This window comes from Mastigoproctus giganteus, chromosome 13 (genome assembly GCF_048544385.1).
Source record: "Mastigoproctus giganteus isolate SK-2022 chromosome 13, ASM4854438v1, whole genome shotgun sequence".
Lineage (NCBI taxonomy): Eukaryota > Metazoa > Arthropoda > Arachnida > Uropygi > Thelyphonidae > Mastigoproctus > Mastigoproctus giganteus.
In genome coordinates this window covers 45,181,127-45,209,027 of record NC_143587.1, presented here as the reverse complement: position 1 = coordinate 45,209,027, position 27,901 = coordinate 45,181,127, and the positions used below count along the sequence as shown (strand labels likewise).

Sequence of the window (27,901 nt, the reverse complement as noted above, 5' to 3'; positions counted from 1 at the left end):
TTCTGTGAAGTCAAAGTCTCTCAAAGCAACAACAGCATGTGACCTATGCACTGGTGCATTTTCCTAAAGAAGCAGCACACCTCTGGAAAATTTTCCACTCCATTTTTCCTTTATGACATCCCGTAGGTTGTACAGTAGGGATGCATATGACTCTCCAGTGGCTGTCTGCTTGTGTTCCAAGTAGTGAATGTACAAATTTCCCTCAGCATCCTAAAAAATGGTGGCCACAATCTTGCCATTTGAAGGTTGTTTCCAAAATTTTGGGTGGGGAGAACCCTTGTGCCTCCACTGCCTTGATTCTTGCTTGGTCTCAGGATCCCAGTGATAAACCCCATGTTTTATCACCCATAACAATTCTGGAGATGAAAGTTTCAGGATCCCTTCCATAAAGCTCTAAATTCTCCTCACAACACTTTTAACTCTGAATTGCTTCTGCACAGGGATTAGAAATCTGGTGACCACTTGGCACTGACTTTAGTGATCCCCAAATGTCCACGGAGGATGGTTATAACTGTTCTGTCACATGGCATATTCCAAGAGATTTGGGCTGTAAACGTCTGTCATTCATCACAAGGGTTTCCACAGTTGGCCCATTTCCTTCTTTGGTGAGAAACTTGATGACTGAACGATGCTCCAATTTTAGCAAATCCATAATATGATATAGGTGTCTTCCTCTGTTAAAAACATAGTGAGATCAAAATTAGCATGATTCAAGTTGAGATGTTTAGGAACATGATGAATCACTGAAATATAACTAGAGGAAGTACCTTAGGTAGATAATTTATTGAATGCCTCTTGTAATAAGCCGTTCTGGCAGTTTGTCTGCACCGTTCAGAGAACCCTGAACTTTCCGCGTATTTGGTGGGCACGGCTCAAACACCAGTCTAATCAAGAAGCATGTGCTATGCACTGCTGCTCCTGCCCACCTGGCTACGGAGGCGCCAAAAAGTAGTAGTGGCATGTGATGCAAGAAAGCAAGTGTATGAGCTTATGAAGCATCAGCCAAAAAAATAGAAAAAAAATATATCACACTATTCCCTCCAAGTGCCTGTCCAGTTCCTCCTTAAATTTATTTAATCATTCAACTTCCACAATGACAGATGGAAGTTTGTTCCAGAAATTAACCACTCGCTGGCTAATGGCAAATTTCTGCACATCTATTCTACATCTGTCTTTTCTTAATTTGAATTTATGCCCCCTTAGATTCGTAATCTGAACAAGTGGAAGGATCCCATCAGAATTCAGCGTGCTCAACCCATTCAAGGCCTTATACACCTCAATCAGATCACCGCGCAGGTGCCTAGTCTCCAGCCACGGCAATTTGCAGAACTTAAGCTTCTCTTGGTAAGAGGATCCCTTCATTCCCCTTACCAATCTTGTTGCCCTTCTCTGTACACACTCAAGCAAATCTACATCTCCACTAAAATGAGGCCTCCAGACCTGTACGCAGTACTCAAAGCGTGGCCTGACCATTGCCTTATACAGAGGGACAATCACCTCCTTGTCACTGCTGAAAAACTTCCTGTGCCATTCAATAAATTATCTACCTACCTATGAAAGAAATGAGATAGAGGCAAAAATCTGTTTTTATTTTTCAATGTAACTCCCCTGAAATGGGCAAATACCAGAAAAATAAAATTCTTTGTCCTGTCCATCAAAGAACACAGAAACAGCAGACTCCAGTTCATTATCATCAGCAAAGCGACATCTGCATAAGTTTTTCTTGGGGTGTCGAAACAGGAATAGTCACTGGGGACCAGACCCGAACTGTAAGGTGGATGGTTAAGTTCTGTGAAGTCAAAGTCTCTCAAAGCAACAACAGCATGTGACCTATGCACTGGTGCATTTTCCTAAAGAAGCAGCACACCTCTGGAAAATTTTCCACTCCATTTTTCCTTTATGACATCCCGTAGGTTGTACAGTAGGGATGCATATGACTCTCCAGTGGCTGTCTGCTTGTGTTCCAAGTAGTGAATGTACAAATTTCCCTCAGCATCCTAAAAAATGGTGGCCACAATCTTGCCATTTGAAGGTTGTTTCCAAAATTTTGGGTGGGGAGAACCCTTGTGCCTCCACTGCCTTGATTCTTGCTTGGTCTCAGGATCCCAGTGATAAACCCCATGTTTTATCACCCATAACAATTCTGGAGATGAAAGTTTCAGGATCCCTTCCATAAAGCTCTAAATTCTCCTCACAACACTTTTAACTCTGAATTGCTTCTGCACAGGGATTAGAAATCTGGTGACCACTTGGCACTGACTTTAGTGATCCCCAAATGTCCACGGAGGATGGTTATAACTGTTCTGTCACATGGCATATTCCAAGAGATTTGGGCTGTAAACGTCTGTCATTCATCACAAGGGTTTCCACAGTTGGCCCATTTCCTTCTTTGGTGAGAAACTTGATGACTGAACGATGCTCCAATTTTAGCAAATCCATAATATGATATAGGTGTCTTCCTCTGTTAAAAACATAGTGAGATCAAAATTAGCATGATTCAAGTTGAGATGTTTAGGAACATGATGAATCACTGAAATATAACTAGAGGAAGTACCTTAGGTAGATAATTTATTGAATGCCTCTTGTAATAAGCCGTTCTGGCAGTTTGTCTGCACCGTTCAGAGAACCCTGAACTTTCCGCGTATTTGGTGGGCACGGCTCAAACACCAGTCTAATCAAGAAGCATGTGCTATGCACTGCTGCTCCTGCCCACCTGGCTACGGAGGCGCCAAAAAGTAGTAGTGGCATGTGATGCAAGAAAGCAAGTGTATGAGCTTATGAAGCATCAGCCAAAAAAATAGAAAAAAAATATATCACACTATTCCCTCCAAGTGCCTGTCCAGTTCCTCCTTAAATTTATTTAATCATTCAACTTCCACAATGACAGATGGAAGTTTGTTCCAGAAATTAACCACTCGCTGGCTAATGGCAAATTTCTGCACATCTATTCTACATCTGTCTTTTCTTAATTTGAATTTATGCCCCCTTAGATTCGTAATCTGAACAAGTGGAAGGATCCCATCAGAATTCAGCGTGCTCAACCCATTCAAGGCCTTATACACCTCAATCAGATCACCGCGCAGGTGCCTAGTCTCCAGCCACGGCAATTTGCAGAACTTAAGCTTCTCTTGGTAAGAGGATCCCTTCATTCCCCTTACCAATCTTGTTGCCCTTCTCTGTACACACTCAAGCAAATCTACATCTCCACTAAAATGAGGCCTCCAGACCTGTACGCAGTACTCAAAGCGTGGCCTGACCATTGCCTTATACAGAGGGACAATCACCTCCTTCTCCCTGCTAGCAAAATTCCTATATATCATTGGCAAAACCCCATGACTGCCCTGGCAACCTGTCTGCATTGCTCAGAAAACTTCATATTTGACTGCACAATTACTCCTAGGTCTTTTTCATTTTCTACAACCTTAAGTGTAGTACCACACAGTTGGTACGTTTCTCTGGGGTTACTTCTACCCATATGCAGTACTTTGCATTTGTCAAGGTTAAACTTCAGTTGCCACTTCTTAGCCCATCTGCCCAAATTATCTAGATCCTGTTGCAGTAGAACACTGCCATTACTGTCATTAACAACACTGCCAACCCTTGTATCATCTGCAAACTTCGACACTAAGCCTGATATACCTTCATCAATATCATTGATAAATATACAAAACAACAGTGGAGCCAACACCAAACCCTGTGGGACTCCACTAATAACATTAGTCCACGAAGAGCAGCACCCGTTAATTACCACCCTCTGTCTTCTCCCAATCAGCCACCCTTTTATCCATTGTAGCAACTTACCCTTAATACCACTCTGCTCCAATTCGTACAATAGTCTTCCATGCCTAGTACTGAACCCTGAGGGACTCACAGTAATAATATTAGTCCAAGAAAAGCAGTGTTCATTTATTAGCATTAGTAGAGGCATTTGATGCAAGAAAGCAAGCTTATGCAGCATCAGCCAAAAAATAAAAAATAAAATAATAAATAAATAAATAAAAAAAAACCACTTCCACTTCACCCCTCTGTTCGTTCGAAATACCTGTCCAGCTGAGTCTAAAACTTATTAAGGCTATCAACTTCCACGACAAGGGGTGGAAGTCTATTCCACCAACCAACCACCCACTGAATAAAGGCAAATTTCCTCACGTCTATCCTACATCTGTCTTTTCTCAATTTGAATTTATGCCCTCTCAGGTGATTATTCTGAGCAAGAGGAAGAATCCCATCAGCATTGAGCATGCTCAACCATTCAAGGCTTTATACACCTCTATCAGATCACCTCGCCGGTGCCTAGTCCCCAGACACTGTAATTTGCAAAACTTAAGCCTTTCTTCGTAAGAGCACCCTTTTCTTCCATTCACTAATCTTGTTGCCCTTCTCTGTACTCGTTCCAGCATCTCTACATCCTTCTTGAAATGAGGCCTCCAGACCTGTATACAGTACTCTAGGTGTAGCCTGACCATTGCCTTATACAAGAGAATAATAACCTCCTTATCCCTGCTAGAAAAATTCCTATATATCATCGACAATACACCATGAGCTACACTTGCAGCCCGTCTGCACTGCTCAGAAAACTTCATATCTGCCTGCACAACCATCCCCAGGTCCCTTTCATTCTCTACCACTGTCAGTGTAGTACCAGAGTTGATACGTTGCTCTGGGGTTGCTGTTTCCCATATGTAGTACTTTACATTTGTCAATGTTAAACTTCATTTGCCACCTCTCAGCCCATCTGCTCAACCTTTCAAGATCCTATTGCAGTAGCATAGTGTCAGTAGTGTCCTTGACAACCCTGCCAACCTTCGTATCATCTGCAAACTTGGACATTAAGCTTGATATACCATCATCAATATTATTTATAAATACAGAAAACAATAATGGACCCAATACTGAACCCTGAGGGACTCCACTAATAACATTAGTCCACGATGAGCAGTGTCCATTGATTACCACTCTCTGTCTTCTCCCCCTCAACCACCCCTTTATCTATAGCAGCAATTTGCCTCCAATGTCACACTGCTCCAATTTGTGTAGCAGTCTTCCATGTGCAACAGTATCAAAAGCCTTTCTAAGATCCAAGTATATAATATCAAAGTTATTCCCTGCATCCAGTTCTTTTGTGACTGCATCATAGTATCCAATCAAATTGGTCAGGCAAGACTTCCCCTTAACAAAACCATGCTGTGTCTGAGCTATAACTGAAGTCTTGTCTAGATGATCCTGCAGTGCTTCTTTAACCAGTGCCTCCATTAATTTTCCAGGAACAGAAGTTAAACTAACAGGTCTATAATTACTTGTGTCATGCTTTGATCCTCCTTTGTGAATTGGGGTCACATTTGCACATCTCCAGTCCATGGGTACTTCCCCTGAGTCCAAGGAAGCTCTCATAATTATTATTTTTTTTTTTTTTTTTTTTATGAAAACCCCAAACACGAAAGGTATCAAAACCTATAGTACTTAGTACCGTGCATGGGTTGAAGGAGAAGTATGGGGGGAGGGGGATGCCGGAAACTTTGCTCTAGAGACTAAACATGGGTTTCACCACTTCAAGCCTCCAATAAGCAAAGTGGTGGTATTTCACCGGTTGATGAAAGTCATCTTCCTTTGCTGCCTCCTTTAATATAACTGGATAGATCCCATCCACCCCAGGTGCCTTTCTTGTATTTATCTTCAACAATTTCTCCTCCACTTTACTCTCAGTTATTACAAGATTCTCTAGCTCACTGCTAGAGTTGAATACACCTCTGGCTTTCCCCTCGCTAAATAACTCCTCATGTGTGAATGTCGATGCAAAATATTCATTCAGTTTGTTAGCTACCTGAGCAGGATCATCAACAGTTGACCCCTCGATATCAAGTGGACCAATCTGATTCATCCCCTTCCTTCTAGAGTTTACATAAGTAAAGAACTCTTTGCTGTTTTTCTTTGCATCCCTTGCCAAAGATTTCTCGTAATCTGCCTTCGCCTGCCTAACCTCCTTTGTAACTTGGTTACAGATCAACTTGTATCTATCATAGGCTTCTGTGTCATGTGTTAATTTGTATGCATCCCATGCATTTTTCTTCACTGCCATATGTCTCATTAGTTCATCTGACATCCACTTAGGCCTAAACCTTGAACAATATTTCTTAGTTGGTATGGAAAGCCTAGTAGCTTCCAAGATTAGTTCTTTGAATGCTTCCCATTATGAATTTGCTGTAGGTAACATCATCATTTTTTCCCACTGTATAGAATTTAAATACTGTCTCAGTCCATCGTAGTCGCCTTTACGAAAGCAATAACCCTTCCCTTTACCCCTAATGGTAGTTACCTCTTTGAGTAAATCCCACTTCAGCACAATGTGATCACTGCCACCTAGTGGTTCATTTACCTGCAGATTCTTAATGCATGAAGAATCACTACTGATAATCAAATCAAGAGTATTACTCCCTCTAGTTGCCTCCCAAACATGCTGATTTAGAAAACAATCATCCAATAAATCCACAAAAGCCCTGCTAGTGTGTGAGTGACCAGCCCCCAAATTCCAGTCAATATCTGGGAAATTGAAATCCCCCATTATAAGACTCTCTGATTTACTGGCCCACTCTATTTCCCCGTACAGTTTCTTATTATACTCATCAGAGTCATTAGGCCTATAGCACACTCCTACTCTCAATTTTGATCTCCCAATGCTTATGTCACACCAAACTGACTCGACACTGCACTGTCCAGCAATGTCAACTGGCTTCACTTCCTTGGATTTTATGTATTTCTTAACTAATGGCATAACCCCTCCTTCCTTCCTATCCTGTCTATCCTTTCTGTAGACATTGTACTCCCCAAATTCCATTTCTGCATTCCTTACATCTGTGTGACACCACGTCTCTGAAATCCCCACAATATCTGCCTTTGATGTTTTGAGCAATACCTCAAATTCATCAAATTTATTTACTAAACTCCTAGCATTGGTGTACATGCAAGTATACATGCACCTGTTCTTTTTCTTAGCTACCCTAACGCAACCTATGTGTTTATTTGTACCCCAATGGATCCCAGCAATCTCTGAAATATCCTGCATCTTATTTTCCAGGCTGCGGCTCATTCCAATAGAAGCAGTGCAAGAATCACTTTCACCTCTTCCAGTGGCTACTGTTAATCTATTAGACCTTGTATCCCCACCAATCTAGCAGTTTTCCGACCCACCTAACACTGCCTCGATAGCATCAGCAAACATTCTTGCACCCTTTCTATTTAAGTGTATCCCATCCCTGTAGAAGCAGTCTCTCCTGTTAACAAGTACAGACCAGGCTGAAAAAAATTCTACCCCTTGAGCCTTGCACAATCTTTCCAGGGCTGAATTGATCAAGAGGGCTCTCATCATATACTCCCTCCTATCGTGTCTGGGCAGAATTGCAGACACTTTCAAATTCAATCCTACTTCACGGCTTTTTTTCAACAGTGACCTGTACTTGTTAAGTAATTCCGCTGGTCTCCTACTCTTAATATCATTAGTGCCAACATTTACAACTATATCACCTTTGGTGCCCTTAAAAGATGATATCCGCTCTATAACGTCATCAACCTTTGCCGCTGGCAGACATGCCCTGGTCCTGTTCCACCTATCCTTTTTACAAGGCAAGTTTCCCGTTTCCCTGACAATAGAGTCACCAACAACTACTAGTTCCTTTGGGACCAGCGCATTCTGCCTTGGGGGCTGCCGCTGTGTTGCGTGATGACCAAGTGCAAGCTCTGACACTGGTGTGGGCAGTTGAGAGCTTGATGGGCCCCTCACTTTTAATCCTTCGAGGGCATCCACCCTGTCCTTCAAGCTCTCATATAGGCTCATAACAATGCTGAGTTGTCGCCTGATTTCCTTACACTCCTTGCATTGTGCGCACACACAAAGACATCCCCCATGGCAGTGTCATGTCCCGTACCTGACTGCTCCACAAACATCAAGCAAATAGTGCATTTTAATAGGCTGTGATTTAGAGGGCAACTGAATTGTTTGAGCCTTTTGCTTTGCTGCCCTGGTCAGAGTCATGATTTCGATTTAATTTCAATAAAATTTCAATTTCAGTACAAAATTAAAACCCTAAACTTATATCCCAACACAGTTATAACGCTATATTTATGTTTCAGTATCGAGTGTTATCTACGAAATCCCTTTATATAACTTCCATACCAAGTATTAAGTATTAATTATTTATTTTTTACTAATTATTTATGTTACGTAACGCAAGTCGTTATATGTATAGTTAAAGGTACAATTTAATTGACAATGAAGTTCAACAAGATTAATTATCTGATTAATTGACAATATTATGTACTATAATATACTATATTAAGCTTATGCTATCTATTTCGAGATATTATGTATCGCGTAACAATGGCGGCTATTTACGAACGGTAAACACGTGGATTTGATACCCTTTCCGATACTAAGTAATACCTACAAAATCTCTATCTAAGTTACTTTAATCTAAGTATCGTAAATAGGAATATAAAGCTACTCTAGAAAATAAGTTAATATGCCAATTTAAGCTAATAAAACAGAAAATAAATCAGAAAAAACTTCTCTGTTCCAGGAGCAGCAAAAATGTACGTCTGCACAGGCTACTCTCGTTATAACTACCCTCTGCCTTCTGTAACTCAACTATCCCTTTATCTGTGCCAGTAATTGCCACTTATGCCACACTTTCCAATTTGTACTGCAGTCTTTCATGTGGAACAGTATCAAAATATAAATATACAATGTCAAAATTATATTTTGCATCCAGTTCTTTGGTTAATGTGTCATAATACCTAATTAGATTTGTCATATAGGATCCTTTCCCCCTTAACAAATCTATGGTATGATTTCCATATAGTTCCATTCCTGTTTAGATGATCCTAAAAAACTTCTTTAACCACTGAGTCCATTATTTTCCCTTGAACAAAAGTCAAGCCAAGAGGTCAACAGTTGTTCATATTGCCCTTTGATCCCCCCCCTCTATTTGCACACCTTCAGTCTATAGGAGCCTCCCTTGAATCCAAGGATGCTTTCATAATATGGCCAAAGGCCTGCTTCCCTCTTTTGTTGCATCTTTTAATAACTGGATAGATCCCACAGCCCCAGTTGCCTTGTTTACTTTTAACTTCAGCAATTTCTCTCCCACTTTCTTCTCAGTTATAATAAAAACATTTAGCTCCCAATTACACACTGGGAGCTAAATATAGTTAAATATATATTTAATGTATAGTTATTCATTCTGGCATACCCAGCTCTAAAAACTTCTTCATGCATGAAAAGATGCAAAATATTTATTTAGTTTGTCAGCAGCCTGAACAGGATCAACAACAAATATGGCATTCATATCTAGTGAGCCAATATGATTCATCCCTTTCCTTCTAGTGTTAACATAAGCAAAGAATTCCTTCCTACTTTTCTTTGCATTCTTAGCTAAGGAGTTTTCATAATCTTACTTAGCTAGCCAACTAGCTTACTTAGCTAATAGTGACTTGATTGCAGACCAGTTTGTACTTACATTTTTCATCTCTTCTACTAGGCTTATCAGTATATACACAGTCTGCCAATTAAATAACGGAACTGATTTTTCCCTGTCTGCACTACAAATGCAGTAGAACGTAGGCTAGTTATCTGGAAGAATTTGAAAGGCTGATTTTTATTTATTTTTTATTAATAGTAGTATTTGAGACAAATGTTTATTATGCTACGAGAGTATTTCTGTCTGTTTTTTTTTTACGTCATATATCTGGTTTTCTAGGAAACCACGAGCGATTGAGTTTAGCCATTCACTTCTGTGAACCCAATTTTCCATGACATATTTTGTTCTCTTGATTTCAAATTATGTTTAGTTTAACTCCAGATTTCAATAAGAATAATATTGGCCCGAAACTGTGTGATTTATTATTTTTCTCAATTTTTTTTATGGTAAAATGGTAAATGTCAACAAAAAGAAACAGCACTGAAATGAGCAAAAAATTGGTCACAACAAACGAAACAAAAAACGATTGAAACAAATTATCTTAAATTTTTTCCACGTAAAATTTGCAGTAAAATTCCTATCCGAATATACATACATATGTAAATGTGCGTATACATAAATGTTTTATGTATAAGTTATTGTTATTATTTTTTAAATTAAATAAATTTGTTTTTTTCACGCTATTTAAAGTTTTTCTTTTACCTTAATACATTATAACTGAATTTATTTAATTTTACCTTACGTTCGATTATCTGGAAAATTTTGCTATCCGGAAGAGGTCTGACAATTATTCCGGATAACTGATGCTCTACTGTACATTAAAAAAATAGTACACCATTCAAACTGTTAGACTGTGATCTTTTGAAAGAGTTCAGATGTGCATCAGCATTGCTTCAGTAGTTCTTGAGTTGTGGCAGTTGTAACAAGACATTGGTGGTACACTGTGTCAGAAATTTGAAGACGGAGCAATGTTTGGTAACAAAATTTTATTTTAAGTTGGGTAAAAGTGTGACAGAAGCATTCAAACACCTGAAAAATGTTTATGGAGATATATTTATCTATCCCATACACATGTGGTTTGCATGATTTCATGATGGATGTGAGTCAACTTCAGATGACCCCAGACCAGGACAGTCAGCTTCCATTCAGAGTTTAAGTTCTTTTCTTGGGAAAATAATGGAGTCACTGGTTAAAGAACCATTGCAGGATCATTTAGACAAGATTGGAGTAACAATTCAGACACAGCATGGGTTTGTTAAGGGGAAGTCTTCTATGACCAATTTAATTGGAAGTGGTCACAAAAGAACTGGATGCAAAAAATAATTTTGATATCATATACTTGGATTTCAGGAAAGCTTTTAATACTGTTGCACATGGAAGACTAATGTACAAATTGGAGCTGTATGGCATTAAGAGCAAGTTGCTACAATGGATAAAAGGATGGTTGAGTGGGAAAAGACAGAGTGGTAATCACTGGACATGGCTGTTCGTGGGCTAATGTTATTAGTAGATTCCCCCAAGGTTCAGTGCTGGGCCCATTGTTGTTTTGTATATTTATCAATGATAATGATGAAATATCAGGCTTAATGTCTAAGTTTACAGATGATACAAAGGTTGGAAGGGTTGTTAATGACAGTAATGATAGTATGCTACTGCAACCTACAATCTATAAAAGTTGGTCAGGTGGGCTGAGAAGTGGCAACTGAATTTTAACATTGACAAATGCAAAGTACTGCATATAGGTAGCAGTAACACCAGAGCAATGTACCAACTGTGTGGTACTACACTCAGGGTAGTGGAGAATGAAAAAGACCTGGGGGTAATTGTGCAGTCAGATATGAATTTTCTGAGCAATGCAGACAGGCTGCCACATCATTGACAAGACATCATATCATGAGGTCTTGTCAATGATATACAGGAATTTTGCTAAAAGGGATAATCACCTTCTTATCCCTTTTAGCAAGAAATGTAATGGTATAAGGTAATGGTCAGGCCACACCTTGCATACAGGTCTGGAGGCCTCATTTTAGGAAGGATGTAGATTTGCTAGAACGAGTACAGAGAAGGCCAACAAGACTGGTGAGGGAACAAAAGGGTGCTGTTACCAAGAAAGTCTTTTAAGTTCTACAAATTACAGCATCTGGAGACTAGGCGCCTGCGAGGTGATCTGATTGAGGTGTACAAGGCATTGAATGGTTTGAGCAAGCTCTTACTGATGGGATTCTTCCTCTTGCTTAGATTATGCATTTGAGGGAGCAAACATTCAAACTGAGAAAAGACAGTTGTAGAATAGATGTGTGGAAATTTGCCTATATCCAGTGGGTGGTTGATTGCCGGAAAAAACTTTCATCTGTCATTGTGGAAGTCGATAGCTTAAATAAATTCAAGGAAGAACTGGACAAACTTTTGGAGTGAATAAATGGGTGAAAATGGGAAGGGTTTTTATTTTTATTTTTTTTGGCTGATGCTGTTTAAGCTTGCTTTTTTGCATCATATGCCTCTGCTAATGCTAAAGATGTAACTGCTCAAGGGTAAATGGAAGGATCTTGCTTTGGTAGAGGGGAGGGGACTACAGTGGTCCGAAACAATTTTTATATTCTATACAGTTTGATCATCTGATAATGTTACCCACAGAAAATTCTAAATGGCAAGCATTAAGGGAAATAATCATAGAATGTACTAGGCTTTTCATACCAAATGAAAAATACCGTTCCTGGCTTAGTCCTAAACTGGATGTCACATGAACTAATGGGACTAGTTGCAAAAAAATTATCAGATGATAGAGAAGCCTGTGGTAGCTATACACTAGTCTGTAATGAAGTCAAAACAGAGGTTAGGCAAGCTAGAGCAGATTACAAGAAATCTGTAGCGAAGAATGCCAGGGGAAAACAGCAAAGACTTCTTTACTTACGTTAACAATGCAGAAAGCATCAACATCAAGTGGATCACACTGATCCACTTGATGTTGATGGTTCAACTGCTGATAATCTCCTCAGCTTGTTGCGCAGATCATCAACAATGAAATACAAACTGAATATAGGTATTTGGCATCTAAATTCATGCATGAGGAGTTCTTTAGGGAAGGAAATACCAAAGGTTCATAAAATTTTCTTAACAGGCAACTAAATGATTTTGTGATAGCTGAGAGGAAAGTAGAAGAAAAAAACTGAATGTGTACCCTGTATGCACAAAAAAGTTTTATGTGAAAACATCTTTGACTAAAATCAGAACAACTTTAAAATCAAAGAACTAGAACCAAAGTTATGAATGGTGTCAAGTTTTATGCTCACGCACACTTTTACTCAACTGAATCAATGTTTGGAAGAGTTGGCAAAATCCAAGCCAATAGTCTAAAGTACGATTGTGACGTATTTGTATTATTGATTGTGAAGTATTTTATATTGTTGCAACCCTAATTTTTTATTACATTCCATTGTTAAGCACCACTATAGATGTTTTCCCATCAATAATTTTCTGATTAGTGAAAGGAACTGAATGTTACACTGCTATAGCCTTTGTGTTCAATGATGCCAAAGTCAAATGCAGAGCGCTGTTGAGAGTATCGAGCAAGCCAGCCTAAGAAAATAAAAATGGAGGTAGCAACGAGTGTGTGAGAATGGCAGACTATCGTGATTGCATAAAAGACAAACAGAAAATCAAGCATTGGATTTAACAGTGCCTTCAACCAGCAATGCTGCTCCATCTACCAAAAATGTACCCGAAGTGAGTATTAATTATGTACAATGGAACACTTCTCCAATTGCAGAGCAGATGAGTTTAAATGATCCAGATACTTTTCCTTATGCTGACTACCGTTTACATAAGAAAGCACATCGAGAGTTTGAAAGGAGATTTATGAAAAATGATTGCTGTTCTATGTGCTACATTTGTGATTGTTTATGGTTCGAAACGAAACAAAGAAATCAGCTACTAAAGATGCACCATTGATACGCACTACATTTCCTGATGTTGACATCGATGTGATCCTTGTGTGTAAATGGCTGCAGAGAATCACTTAAGAACAACACCATTCCAGTGCTATCTAAGCCAAATGGCTTTGTCTACTCAGAAATTCCATTGCATTTACCAAAGTTGGATTTAGTGACAGAGAGGCTTATTTCTCCTCACTTACCTCTCATGCAAATAAAGCACCTGAGACATGCATATGGACAATATGGCATTCTTGGCCAAGTGATGAATGTGCATATTTCAGTCAACATGGTCCATCGCTTGCCAACAGAGATTTACTGAAACAGGCACATTGATCACTTGGCCCAGAATGCTGTATTGTCCGTATGCATGTCTCAGGTGCCTTATTTGTGCATGTAAAACACAAGAAATGCACAAGTCCAGCTAAGTTTCATATTTGATATACATGCAGAAGAACTTTCTTTTCCAGGTTTATATTTGGGACATGCACAAAAATTTAAAAATGGATTGAAAATTACTCCCTTTATGATGGCATTGAGTGAAATTCGTAGATCTGATCGTCACGGATTAACTCCCCAACATTTACTATATATGGCAATGAAAATTATGCAAATGCATACCGCAGAAAATTTGCAAATTGCATTTAAATCAGTAGGAATAACAGCTAACATTACTCGTTCTATATTGGAATTGAAAGAATTTATAAACAAGTCATTAGAGTCTAACTTGGAATTTCTAAAATCAATTCCCAATTCAGCATATTATTGGAGTCAACATAAACGAGATGTGTTTGCCATGATTCATCAATTAGGAAAACCTACAATGTGCTTGATGTTGAGCGCATGTGAACCAACATGGCCTGTATTACTATGTATGTTATACAAATTCAAATATAAACGAGAAATTACAACTAATGAAGTTATGGATCTAACTTACATGGAAAGAGCTACATTAATAAACGAAGACCCCATAACGTGTGCCATATACTTTAATAAAATTGTTGAGAGTATACTCAAAATTTTAAAATCAAAAACCTATAGTCCTTTTGGGAAATATTATGTTATGAATTTCTTTAAATGCATTGGATTTCAACATCGAGGAAGTGCACATGCACATATTTTTATGGATGAACAATTCACCCTCTGCACCATTAGAAGAAAAAGAAGGTGGGATGGAAGAAGCAATCCAAATGATAGATGCATTATGTTCTATAGAGAAAACTTCAGATTATTCAAATTTACAGCAACATAAACATACTTTTACCTGTTATAAAAATAATAATGCAAACCGACGCGAATGTCGATTTGAAGCACCCTTTTGGCCAATGTCGCAAACTCGTATATTGATACCGATGGCCACAGATGACAATCAAAGATTAGCTTAACGCAAAAAATATAGTAAAATGCACGACTCATTAGAATTGGATAATCATGTTAATTTCGAAGAATTCCTTAAATCAAATCAATGCCAACCAGAAGAAGAATATCTAAATATTTTGAGGGCTGGTATCAAACGACCACATGTATTTCTTAAATGCAAGATAGAAGAGAAATTTATGAATAATTACAATCCTTGGATTTTTGAAGTGCTCAAGTCTAATTCAGATTTACAATTTATCACAGAAGAATATTCATGTGCAGCATATGTAGTTTAATATGTGAATAAAACTAACAGAGGAATAAGCAACCTGCAAAGGAAAATTATAGATCTACAAGAAGAATATCCTGATATGGATATAACTGATCTAATGCCTAGCATTAAGTGTAGATGTATTGAATTCTGTGGAGATGAGTTCATAAGAGGCAGCTTGGTATTTATTACGATACCCAATGTCCGTGTCTTCAAGGGCAACTGAATACATGCCAACTGTATGGCCACACGAGCATCAGAAATTACATAAACCAAAAGCTGAATTGGAAGAACAACAAGTTGATAGTGAGTCTTTGGATATATGGAAAGATAGTATTTTTGATAAATATGAAAAACGGAGCGAAACATTACAAGATATAATTCTTGCACAATTTACTGCTCATTATCGAAAAGGAAATGGGGGATAGGTGAAAATACAATTTCCTAAAATAATTCAGTATCCGCATTATAATAAGTCTTCATGAACATATATGTGAAATGGTAACTTTACCCATAATTTTAGTTTCATAATGAGTTCCTGCAGTAAAGACGTTTTTAATGGCTGCTGCTGTGACATTATCAGTGACACTATCGGTCTCAGAGTAGAGCGGCAGCAACTCATTATGTACCTGGTACATAATTACATTTTTTTTTTCCGCTAATGCTGTTAAGCTTGCTTCGTTGAATCACATGCCTCAACTAATGCTAATGCTAATAAGCCCATCAGATTACTGAGTTTTGCATTTAACCTTTTCGTGCTCTTTACAACCCTCCCATCAGATTACTGAGTTTTGCATTTAACCTTTTCATGCTCTTTACAACCCCCCCCCCCGTTTTTTAATGGCTGCCGCTGTGACATTATCAGTGACACTATCGGTCTCAGAGTAGAGCGGCAGCAACTTATTATGTACCTGGTACATAATTACATTTTTTTTTTTCCGCTAATGCTGTTAAGCTTGCTTCGTTGAATCACATGCCTCAACTAATGCTAATGCTAATAAGCCCATCAGATTACTGAGTTTTGCATTTAACCTTTTCGTGCTCTTTACAACCCTCCCATCAGATTACTGAGTTTTGCATTTAACCTTTTCATGCTCTTTACAACCCCCCCCCCCCCCCCCGTTTTTTAATGGCTGCCGCTGTGACATTATCAGTGACACTATCGGTCTCAGAGTAGAGCGGCAGCAACTCATTATGTACCTGGTACATAATTACATTTTTTTTTTTTTTTTTTTTGGCTAATGCTGTTAAGCTTGCTTTGTTGAATTATATTCCTCAACTAATGCTAATAAGCCCATCAGATTACTGAGTTTTACATTTAACCTTTTCATGCTCTTTACAACCCCCCCCCCCCATTTTGGCTGTATCATGTCTGTCTAAAGACAGTTTTGCAAATAAGCAGAGCATATTTTAAAATGTTGATCTGTAAGAGAACATAAAACATTCCTGCTGCTTTGGAGTTTTTGCTTTGCTGCCATAGTCTGAGGCATAATTCTAATCAAAATTAAATTAAGAACACCACATGAAATATTGAAGAATTTGCCTCAGTTTTCATTATATAACAGGAACAAAACTTCTGCAGAACTTACCTTGAACGCGAAGCACTGTCTTCATGTTTATAATTATCGTTATCAGTTATATCTTCCCATTCTTCACTTTCACTTCCTTGATGACTACCTGAAATTACATATAATTAAATAATAAACAGATTAACTGTTAGAGCAAAAAAAAAGTGCATCAAAGATTTTCCACAATTAATATTAATGATAAATATAATTATAATTGCTTAAATAAGCTATTAGAACCATGCTACACGAAAACATTCAAAATGCACGTGTAACATGTGGAATCTTACATGTGTATTTCTGCACAGCAGTCTAGATGAGCATTAGAAACATCACATTGGACATCATTCATTTTGGTGTGCACAGGTAGAACACAGCATGTGACATTCTGCCTGGACATGCTGATACCTTTTTGAAACTAGATTAGTGGTCAACATTCTTTCCCAGCTGAGTAGTAGAGTGCTGCTGTATCAACGAGTTACAATGTTTGATACTGAAAAATTCAAAAATTTTTGGTGTTTGCCTGTTTGCTATTTATTTAGTATCATCTAAATATTATTTTATGCAATAAAAATACATAAAACAGTAAAGTATACAGCCACTATTTTTTAAATTAACTATTAACTACAATTAAATTCAATTTTATAAAACAGCTAATGTTATATGTTATTTGGCTTTGTTGAAATTATATGAGGTCGGAAAGACTGTCTTGCTCTTCCACTCCACATGTTCCTGTAGCTAGCAAGGGTTAAACTGTTCTAATTAAAAGTTTTATTGCTTCCAGTAGCAAGAACCTGAATTTAAACTGGCTATTAAACTAATACCAGTACATGGGCAACAACAATGCATTCGTTTTTAGGACTAATAAACTTTAATAAACTGATCCTCCTTGAACACATGAAAAAGTTGAGAACTAACAAACTTTGCCTTCACAATGACACAAAGCAGTTTAATATGGACAAAACCCCATTGAAGGAGTTTGGTCCATATTAAATGTCCCATGATATGTCCATATTTGTCAGCCAACACAACATGCAGATCAGCCAGTGAACAAACACACTTGTATAGACATAGTATACAATGGACACAATATGGCCTAAGTGTTGTTCTTTTGCTGATGCTGTATAAGCTTACAATTTTACATCATTTGCCACTACTAATAAGTTATTGATGCTCCTAAAAACCAAAACAACAACTTTGCAATGAGTTTCCCTGACATTGCACTACTTTCAAACAAATGGGTAACCTGTTATTTATTTAAAAGATGGGACATTGCTAGGATGTGCGCTTTAAGGACTTGCTGATTCCTCATTAGGTAGCAGGTAGTCTCTTAAATAAATGAAATTAAAAAAAAGAACAAAACCATTTGGTGATGCCATTTGTTTTAAAGTAGTGCAATAATAGTACATATATCGAGCTACATAATGACATATAGTAATATGAAAAGAATTTTTCTGGAAAAGTTAGAATTTTATATGGGAAAAAATGTACTCAGAATGTTGCTAAACATTGGGGGGACCTACTAACAATGATTCGTCTTTCATGATTTTATTTTTAACCCTGTATTGGTCATGTAAAAATGTGAAATTCCTCTGTGCACACAAAAATTTAAATAATCAGCAAAAATTGTTAATTTTTTTCATGCCACCTATAATTTCAATCTTTTATAAACACAACTGTTAAAAATCCATGTTCTATATTAAAAACATTCTTAATTAATTTTTGAAAATTAAAACTTACTTTAGATCTGTCAGAGTGAATGCAAATTTTAAAAACTGTGCCCTTCAACCTACGCTTTGAAAAAAATGAGGAATGCACGCACATCACTAACAGCAGCATTCACTGCATGAAACATGAAGTGCTAAGTAAACAGTTTGATTCCAAACAGTGCATCAATGTCATGAAGCTGGAGGGCATCACCAAATGGAAGAAAGTATATGACAGTAAAGCAAAATTACTATCAATATCTCTTCATGACATACATCAATCAAAATGTATATGTAATTTAATTTAACTTATTCGTGAATTATGTATCTAGAATTTTCTGTGACCAATTCAAAACACCATTTTGAACAACATGTATGAGTTTCAGCTGTGTGTACAGAGTAATGAAGTACAGATTGGTGAAACTGTACTTCATTACAACTTGAGGGGGGGAAAAAATTGCAGTAAAAATTTCCAACCAATTTTAATAGTTCCATCTTTCTAACTGAAAAGATTGTTAGATTTAGTAAATCTGTTTGGGGCATTAAATTGAACACTAAAATTATACTACAAATGTGTGTTTCTCCACATCATCTACTATGCTGCAGGTGCTTAGAGAGATAAAATTTATCATTCCTCAATTAAAAAGTATCTCTTGCAAGCACAGGGATTCTTTCTTTTGGCCACTTCTCGTAATTGCAGGACAGTGTCTACCATTGCTTTACAGATTGTTTGTGGTAGAATCCCTACACGTTTTGAAGTAATAGCTCAAAATTTACATTACTTTCAATGCAAAAACATACAAGCTAGAATAAACAATTATGTTATTGACCTAAACGTATCTGAAAAACTAGTAAGTATCACATTAAAAAGGAATGTTTACAAGCTTGGCAGACAGAATGGACTGCTGCCCCTTTGGAGAGAGTAACTTATAAATATTTTCCTCATGTATTTGAAAGTTGTAAACAAACTAATTGGTTCTATTTTGGACAACACCTTATTCTTACTGACAGGACACAAGAGTGTTAATCATATATTATATGCTTTGGGTTTAGCAGCCTCTCCTTTGTGCCCATGTGGCCTTGATGAAACTATAGAACATATGCTTTTCAAGTGTAATTTTTATGTTGACTTGAGGAATTAAATGCAAACTATTACTGAGATATATAGCCCTAAGAATATGTATCAATTAGTGGCAAATAAAGAGAACTTTCTTGCCCCGGCTTTTTATGCTGATCAACTATTTAAAACATATTTTGAGTAATAATTAGATATTTAGTCTAATAGCTAAATTCTTCAGTATGGAAGAAATTTCTCGGCATCGTGGATTCGCTGAGTTTGATTACATGTTTTGAATTGTTGTAACTTTTATAGTAATTACTGCAATTTAGTTGATAATTAAATGAAATTGTGAAGTAGCAATTTTGGCCCTGGCTGTGCACTTTTGCTCACAGCTGGCATGTATATATGTACATAAAACTATCGATTGTTATCTATTTAAGTCTGTAAATTGTCACCTATAAATTAGGTGGCAGCTTTACCATCAAGATCAGATTATATACTTGTAAGATCCAATGTTCAATGTGTTATTATTTTATTATTATAATTATTCATATGGTGCAAGGAAGCCTGAGGCTTCTGCTGCACCAGCCAAAAAAAAAAATTTCTGAGTTATCCTGAGAGAGAGAGAGAGAGAGAGAGAGAGAGAGAGAGAGAGAGAGAGAGAGAGAGAGAGAGTCAGAAGTAGAAGGGAATCACCAAGAAAGATGATACCCAGCTCAGGATCCTGGGTGTGCCATGCCCGTACTCACCAGATGTGAGCCCCTGCGGTGATTTTGGTTCAGAGATACAAATATATCGATTTGTGCTTGTTTTGCAGCCTGAAGCAATGCGAAAACTACTTGAAAACTGCTTGATATCTACGTTATTATTAGTTTGTCTCTCAAGGACTGCTTTTGAGTGATATTGTTCCATCAGCTTCTAATGAATGGTTTTATAATGGACCATGATTAATTGGACTTTATTCCCATTGCAGGGTCTTCAGCATGTGACTTCCTAACCTTGCCTGGTTTGGAATTTTGGTTTAGGACTTATATCGAACAGAGTTGTACTCTGACCTATCATTGGCTTTAATAGAAAATGACTGTATACTATCTAAAATAAGAACTGATACTGAGTGTAGCTGTACTACCAATTGCTGATAATTTTAAATAAGACCTTTTTAAATATGTCACATCTGCCACTGCATTTGCAGTGAGTGCTACTATAGCTAATGTTTTATTAAGACCGCATCTCTGCATGATCATAACCTGACACCTGTCTGAGTAGGTGTCTTAGTTATTTAACTACCTGATGTATATATTTTGTCATAATAGTCAATGAGAGTTGTTGGTTTCCTCCAATCGTCTCGTCAATAATTGTATATACTTTCACTTTTGACTTTAGTCAGTATGGTGCTTTTCTATAAGATTCTTAACTGTTTAGCTAATATTTTAAATGCTTTGACATAGAAAACAATTTTCTATTGTATGTTATTCATGGTTTAACATACTTTTTTTATCCATAACATAAGTTTTGTTAAGAATACTAAAGGTCAACATAAAGTTTGTTTAACTGTGTTAGTTTGCTGATCGTCCTCTTTTCTGTTACCTTTCCTAAAGACCTAATTTTCAATTCCTTCTCCTCAACTTTCTATCCTCTTTTTCCCTTCCTTTCTCCCCTACTTCTCCCATTTCAGTTCTCAAAAGTACCCTCAGAGTTTTCAGGTAATCCCTGAAAGTTCCAATAAGAGTCTTGTGTACAGTCCCTGGCACTCCTCCTCATGGCAAGGGATGGGGGTCAGGAGGGCAGTGGAACAGGTGTCCCCTGCCCCCCCCATCCTTTGCAGCATCTGGCCGCAAAGCTGCCAGTACTCAACATTCACTAGAACACACACACACACACACACACACACACACACACACACACACACACACACACACACACACACACACACACACACAACACAACATACTGTGGCTTTGGCATATGCCTTACAGACGATGCGGCATATAGGGGAAACCCTGGAGAATGCCTGAAAAACAAAAATACTTTGAATACTTTTATCTTTTCTGTACACATTGTACTCTCCAAATTCAAATTCTGCATTCCTTATATCCATGTGGCACCACGTCCCTGATATCCCAACAATATCCACCTTTAATGTCTTGACCGGCACATCAAATTCAAGAAATTTATTTACTATGCTCCTAGCATCTGTGTAAATGCACCAGTTCTTACTCTTAGTTACCTTAACACAGCCCAAGTATTTACTTGTTCCGTGATGACTCCCAGCAGTCCTTGACATCTCTAGCACCTTGCTTTTCGAGCTGCTGCTTGTTCCAATAGAAGCAGTGTAGAATCATTTTTACCTCTGTCTGCAGCAATTGTTGATCTGTTAGTCTGTGAATCCCCCACAAGCTAGCAGTTTTCTGACCCACCTAACATCACCTGAACAGCATCAGCAAATATTCTTGCACCCTTTCTATTCAAGGGTCTCCCATCCCTGTTGAAGCAGTCTCTCCTGTTAGTAGTCACAGTCCACACTAAGAAAAATTTTACTCCATGAGCCTTACACAATCTTTCCAGTGTTGAATTGACTGACAAGGCTCTCATCATATACTCCATCCTATTGTGCCTGGCAGAAACTTTCAAATTTAACCCTAACTCGCGACTTTTTTTTCAACACTGACCTGTACTTGTTAAGCTCTCAGATCTCTTACTCTTAACGTCATTAGTGCCAACTTGTACAACAATATTACCTTTTGTGCCTTTAAAAGATATCTGCTCTACAATGTCATCAACAATGTTATTTTGCCTCTGGCAGACACACCCTAGTCCTATTCCATCTATCCTTTTTTGCACAACTGCATTTCCCGTTTTCCTGACAATAGTCACTGACATCTAGCTCCTAATGGAACCAGTGCATTCTGCCTTGGGGATTGCCACTGTGTTGCCTGATGATCAAGTGCAAGCTGTCATTGATGTTGGCAGCTGAGCACTTGATGCTCCCCATTTAAATCCTTTTAGGTCATCCATCTTGTTCTTCAAGCTCTCAAAGGCCAATAACAACTCAGTTGGCACTTAATATCCTCACACACTTTACATCAAGCACACACAAAGACATCCTCCTTGGCAACATTGTGTCTCGTTCCTGATAGCTCTGCAAACAACCAGTATATTTCGTAATGCCATGATTCAAGGGACAATCACCCACTTCAGGTCTCCATGAAGCCGCAGCACTCCCACTACCTTGAGCCTTTTGCTTTGCTGCTCTGCAGCATGATTTTGGTTCAAATTCAATATAATTAAAAATAATCTAAATTTATATCCTAATGCAGTAATAACACTATGTACCAGTTATGTTATTACAGGCAACCCATGTATAACACAGTACTTCAACAGGTTTTGCTCTAACACGATTGATAAATTGCAGCAATCCTCGCATGACATGATACTTCTACAAGGTTTCGCTCTAACACAGTTTGAGAATTGATGGAAATCTCGCATAACATGGTATTTTTGAGCTTTTGTGCTGGGAAAACTGCTGTTGTGTTAGATGTAATTTTCAACGTTTCCATTCCTTTTTGTGGATCCCTGCTGTTGACTCACTAGTAATCGCCTTCGTGACATTTTTCTAGAGCACATTTTTGGAGGTCACTACCATAAAACAAAAACAATTTGCAGTTTCAGGTTTATTGGTCTTTTCTGTTCGTGTAATCAATTATAAACAGTAAACTATCTTCTTGCATTTGCTATAGTACCGATAGCTGGAATTCTGTGGGTTTCATGTTATTATGGTAAAATGTGTTTCCGCTTCCACGATTGAATAGTTTCAGTCATATAAAAAACATAAATAAATTTTCAGAAACTCATTACTCCGTATCATGTTTGTTGTAACTTGTGCATGCCATGTTCTTTGTTATTAATTGCTTATCATTTTTACTGTTTTAAATTTTACAACCAAAAAAAAAAAAAGTCAGTGAATAGAAATATCTATTAGTATGTATATATTATAGTACTTGGAAAATTAAATGCATTAGGCATAATCCTTATGGGTTTTGATAATTAACTATATAATATCGGTGTAAATACACCATAGTTAACCCATAGATTTGAGCTACGATTGTAGCGTAGAAGGCATCGTTTTAATTGTATCTCATAATGTGGTTGCCTTCACAACAAGATAGCTGCTATTGAATTACTTCAAATAAATAACGCTTCTCTAGTAGAGAAGACTACTGTTATTTATTTTCAACGTACCACCACCCAGACTATCGTTTGTGAATTTAATGTGAAAAAACCCCGTTGGACCAGATCTATTCAAACCATTGTCCCTATTAGACTTAGAAAAGCAAAAAGGTAGAGGGAAAGTAATAGTAAGGAGTGGAAGAGGAAAAAACACGTCGTCGAAGAATGAAAGGGACAGTAACTCTTCAACTCACACCACTCAAAAACTCAAATTCCTCCAATAGCTAACGCTTCCCCAGTAGAGAAGACTGTTGTTACCCATTCTCGGAAACTCCGTGACTACCAGGCTCTCCCCCCCACCCCAGACAATCGTTTCGAAGCTTTTTGGCTTCGTCATCAGTGGGCGGGTAGGTAATACAACAAGCCATCTCAGTTGCGAAGTTATATCCACATTATGAGAGATGCCAGAAGGGTGTGGTGGTAATGTATTTGGAAAATTAAATGCACTAGGCATAATCCTTATGGGTTTTGATAATTAACTATATAATATCGATCGGTGTAAATACACCATAGTTAACCCATAGATTTGAGCTACGATTGTAGCGTAGAAGGCATCGTTTTAATTGTATCTCACAATGTGGTTGCCTTCACAACAAGATAGCTAATATTGAATTACTTCAAATAAATAATGGTTCTCTAGTAGAGAAGACTACTGTTATTTATTTTCAGCGTACCACCACCCAGACGATCGTTTTGAAGCTTTTTGGCTTCGTCATCAGTGGGCGGGTAGGTAATACAACAAGCCATCTCAGTTGCAAAGTTATATCCACATTATGAGAGTATATCCACATTACGATTGTAGCGTAGCCTTCTACGCTACAATCGTAGCTCAAATCTATGGGTTAACTATGGTGTATTTACACCGATATTATATAGTTAATTATCAAAACCCATATTAGGATTATGCCTAGTGCATTTAATTTTTCAAATACATTACCACCACACCCTTCTGGCATCTCTCATAATGTGGATATAACTTCGCAACTGAGATGGCTTGTTGTATTACCTACCCGCCCACTGATGAAGCCAAAAAGCTTCGAAACAATCGTCTGGGTGGTGGTACGCTGAAAATAAATAACAGTAGTCTTCTCTACTAGAGAAGCGTTATTTATTTGAAGTAATTCAATAGTAGCTATCTTGTTGTGAAGGCAACCACATTATGAGATACAATTAAAACGATGCCTTCTACGCTACAATCGTAGCTCAAATCTATGGGTTAACTATGGTGTATTTACACCGATATTATATAGATATTATAGTACGTATTAATTAAGCTATGTATGCAAGGGTAAATCTATTTTTATTTTGATAACTGGAAAATATTCTTCCAATTTTCATCTGTCATTTAAAGTGGGGTCCACTGTATTTTGTAGGGAGGTCCCTGGATTAGGTTCTGTGCTATTGAATGTGTGCTTATTTGAGACCATAAAAAATAATTGTGACTTCGAAGAGTGCAGAAGGTACACAAAATCTAGATGCTGCAGAAGAGATTGTGTTTAGCAGCGATGAAGAGGAATAAAATTAAATGAACGTACATTATTACACTTATTACTATTTAAGTTATTACTACTATAAAAATTAAGTTTCTGATACTTATAAAAAAAATGGCATATTTTTGTTAGCTTTTGGAACATAACCCCCCTTTTTGTACTGGTTCTTAGTCCCGTATAACACGATTTTGCATTACATGAGATTTTGTAGGAACCAAACTACAGTGTTATACGAGGGTTACCTGTATTGAATATATATATTGCAACATAAAGTTTATAATATATGTATTTTGTATCTCTTACCAAGTTTATGTTACATGTATTTCGTACCTCCTATCAAGTTTAGGTTATATGTATTACACTATACCATTATGTTTGTAAATTCTAAGTAGTTATAAGAGATAATAAATTTATCTATCTATTGCCAACCTACGTTATTCAAACTCTCATGCGACTTATTTGTGATACTATGTCTACACCAAATCATCAACGCTAAAAGCTCTATGAAAATTTATGTCGTACATTACAGACTATGTGATAAAGTTGTTATTAAAACACGTATGTAGTGCTATAAATTTTATTTTATAAGCCTCTTCTAATACTGATTGCACACAAAGCTACATAGAAACCTCCAGGTATCTCCTATATCAACTCTAAAACAATGGCGACAAAATTCAAACATTCTTATAGATACAACAATGCTGGAAGAAGAAGACTGGTTTTTTAAGCAATTACAATGGCCAAGTAAAGTACATTAAATCAATCAGGGAATTACAAATAAATACAAGACTACTAATTTTAAATCAAAATTTAGAGAAAAACAATAATTTCAAATTAATAAATAAAGTTTCACTTAGCAGTTTCCGAAAAAACGTCTAGTCAGTAGCCTCACTCAAACATCAAACAGTTTCGTCAAGACACAAATAATTCTGCCTTCTCAACCTACAACCCAAATATGGCACAAGTACTACAAGTTAATACCTTTTGTGTTTGGGGTTTTCATTAAAAAAAAAAAAAAAAACAGAATCACACTTTTGAAAGCATAACCCTTAATATAACATTAATTTTCTGCATTAGTTTCATGGTATTTTAGAGTTCCTTTTACTAAAACATTCTACGAGCCATAACCATATTATAATCATACATATTTTTACTGTATCTGTCTTTGCTGTATGGAGGGCACTATTGTCCCTCTACAGAACTTGGACTTATGCTCACTTTAGAAATGACTACATTATACACAAGTTATCTGCTGGATAACTAAGAGCATCACCAGACAGTAAAGAGAGAAAAACAAAACACAGGATAGTATTCTTTTTTTTTTTTCAAACTGTTTCAGTACCCTGTGATGAAACAGTATCTTATTTAAAAAAAATTGCAATTCAGGTTTAACAGTGATATATGCAAGGAACTGCACTGGGTGGTTGTAATCCTAGAATAACACACCACTCGGATGGTAACAAACTCATGGTAATGGAGTGTGAAAAAAGATATAGGGGATAGTTGAAGTTTAACATTGACAAATGTAAAGTACTACATATGGGTAACAGTAACCCCAGAGCAATGTATCAACTCTGCAGTACTACACTGACAGTGGTGGAGAATGAAAAGGACCTGGGGGTAATTGTGCAGGCAGATATGAAGTTCTCTGAGCAGTGCAGACGAGCTGCAAGAGTAGCTCATGGTGTCTTGTCAATGATATACAGGAATTTTTCTAGCAGGGAGAAGGAGGTGATTATTCCCTTGTATAAGGCAATGGTCAGGCCACATCTTGAGTACTGTATACAGGTCTGGAGGCCTCATTTCAAGAAGGATGTAGAGCTGCTGGAACGGGTACAGAGAAGGGCAACAAGATTAGTAAATGGAACAAAGGGTTGCTCTTACAAAGAAAGGCTTAAGTTTTGCAAATTACAGAGTCTGGAGACTAGGCACCGGCGAGGTGATCTGATAGAGGTGTATAAGTTTTTGAATGGTTTGAGCATGCTCAATGCCAATGGGATTCTTCATCTTTCTCAGAATAATCACCTCAGAGGGCATAAATTCAAATTGAGGAAGGACGGATGTCGGATAGATGTGCGGAAATTTGCCTTTGGCCAGCAGGTGGTTGGTTGGTGGAACCGACTTCCATCACTTGTTGTTGAAGTTGATAGCCTAAACAAATTTAAAGCTCAACTGGACAGGTATTTCGAACGAACGGAGGGGTGAAATGGGAGAGGGTTTTTTTTTTTTTTTTGGCTGATGCTGAATAGGCTTGCTTTCTTGCATCATATGCCTCTACTAATGCTAATGCTTATCAGGCATCTAAATGGTGCCCTAATTGAAGTATATAAGGCTTTCAGAGGGTTAAGAAAATTAAATGCTGATGGCACACATCTTTACCTTTTCTCAGATGACATAAATTTAAATTGAAAAAAAAGAATGGTTGTAAAACAGATGTGCAGAAATTTGCATTAAGCCAAATCATCAATTGTTAGAATATATAATTGTCAGAAATAAACTTCTACCTAGTGTTGTGGAGGTGACCAGTTCGAATTAATCTAAGGAAGGTTAACTTCCCATTCCTTCCAATAAATTATTGAAAGGAATAGGAAAATGAAGCTGTTTTTTTTTTTTTTTTTTTTTGACTGGTAAGTAAAGTAAAGTAAGTAAAGTTAGTAAGTAAAGCTTTTACAAGCTTTACTTACTAGCATCATATTGCCAACACTAATATTATTATACAACTTTTTAGTTAGAAAATTTTTATAGTTAGGTCTTAAAGTACTGTCTATTTTCTCATAATTAATTTATAGCAAAATCTTAATTCATCCAGTACTCACCTCAATCC

At 37.3% G+C, this 27,901-nt stretch overlaps 1 protein-coding gene across 1 annotated transcript in view; it reads right to left on the bottom strand.

The window, feature by feature from the left end:
* The window catches only part of LOC150076004 (uncharacterized), a 220,368-nt gene that overhangs the window by 166,781 nt on the left and 25,686 nt on the right, over nucleotides 1-27,901 (bottom strand). Inside the window, exon 3 of the mRNA XM_090387231.1 lies at nucleotides 16,619-16,706. Within this exon, the coding sequence (XP_090243357.1) occupies nucleotides 16,619-16,706 (88 nt within the window). The remainder of the gene's footprint in view (nucleotides 1-16,618; nucleotides 16,707-27,901) is intronic.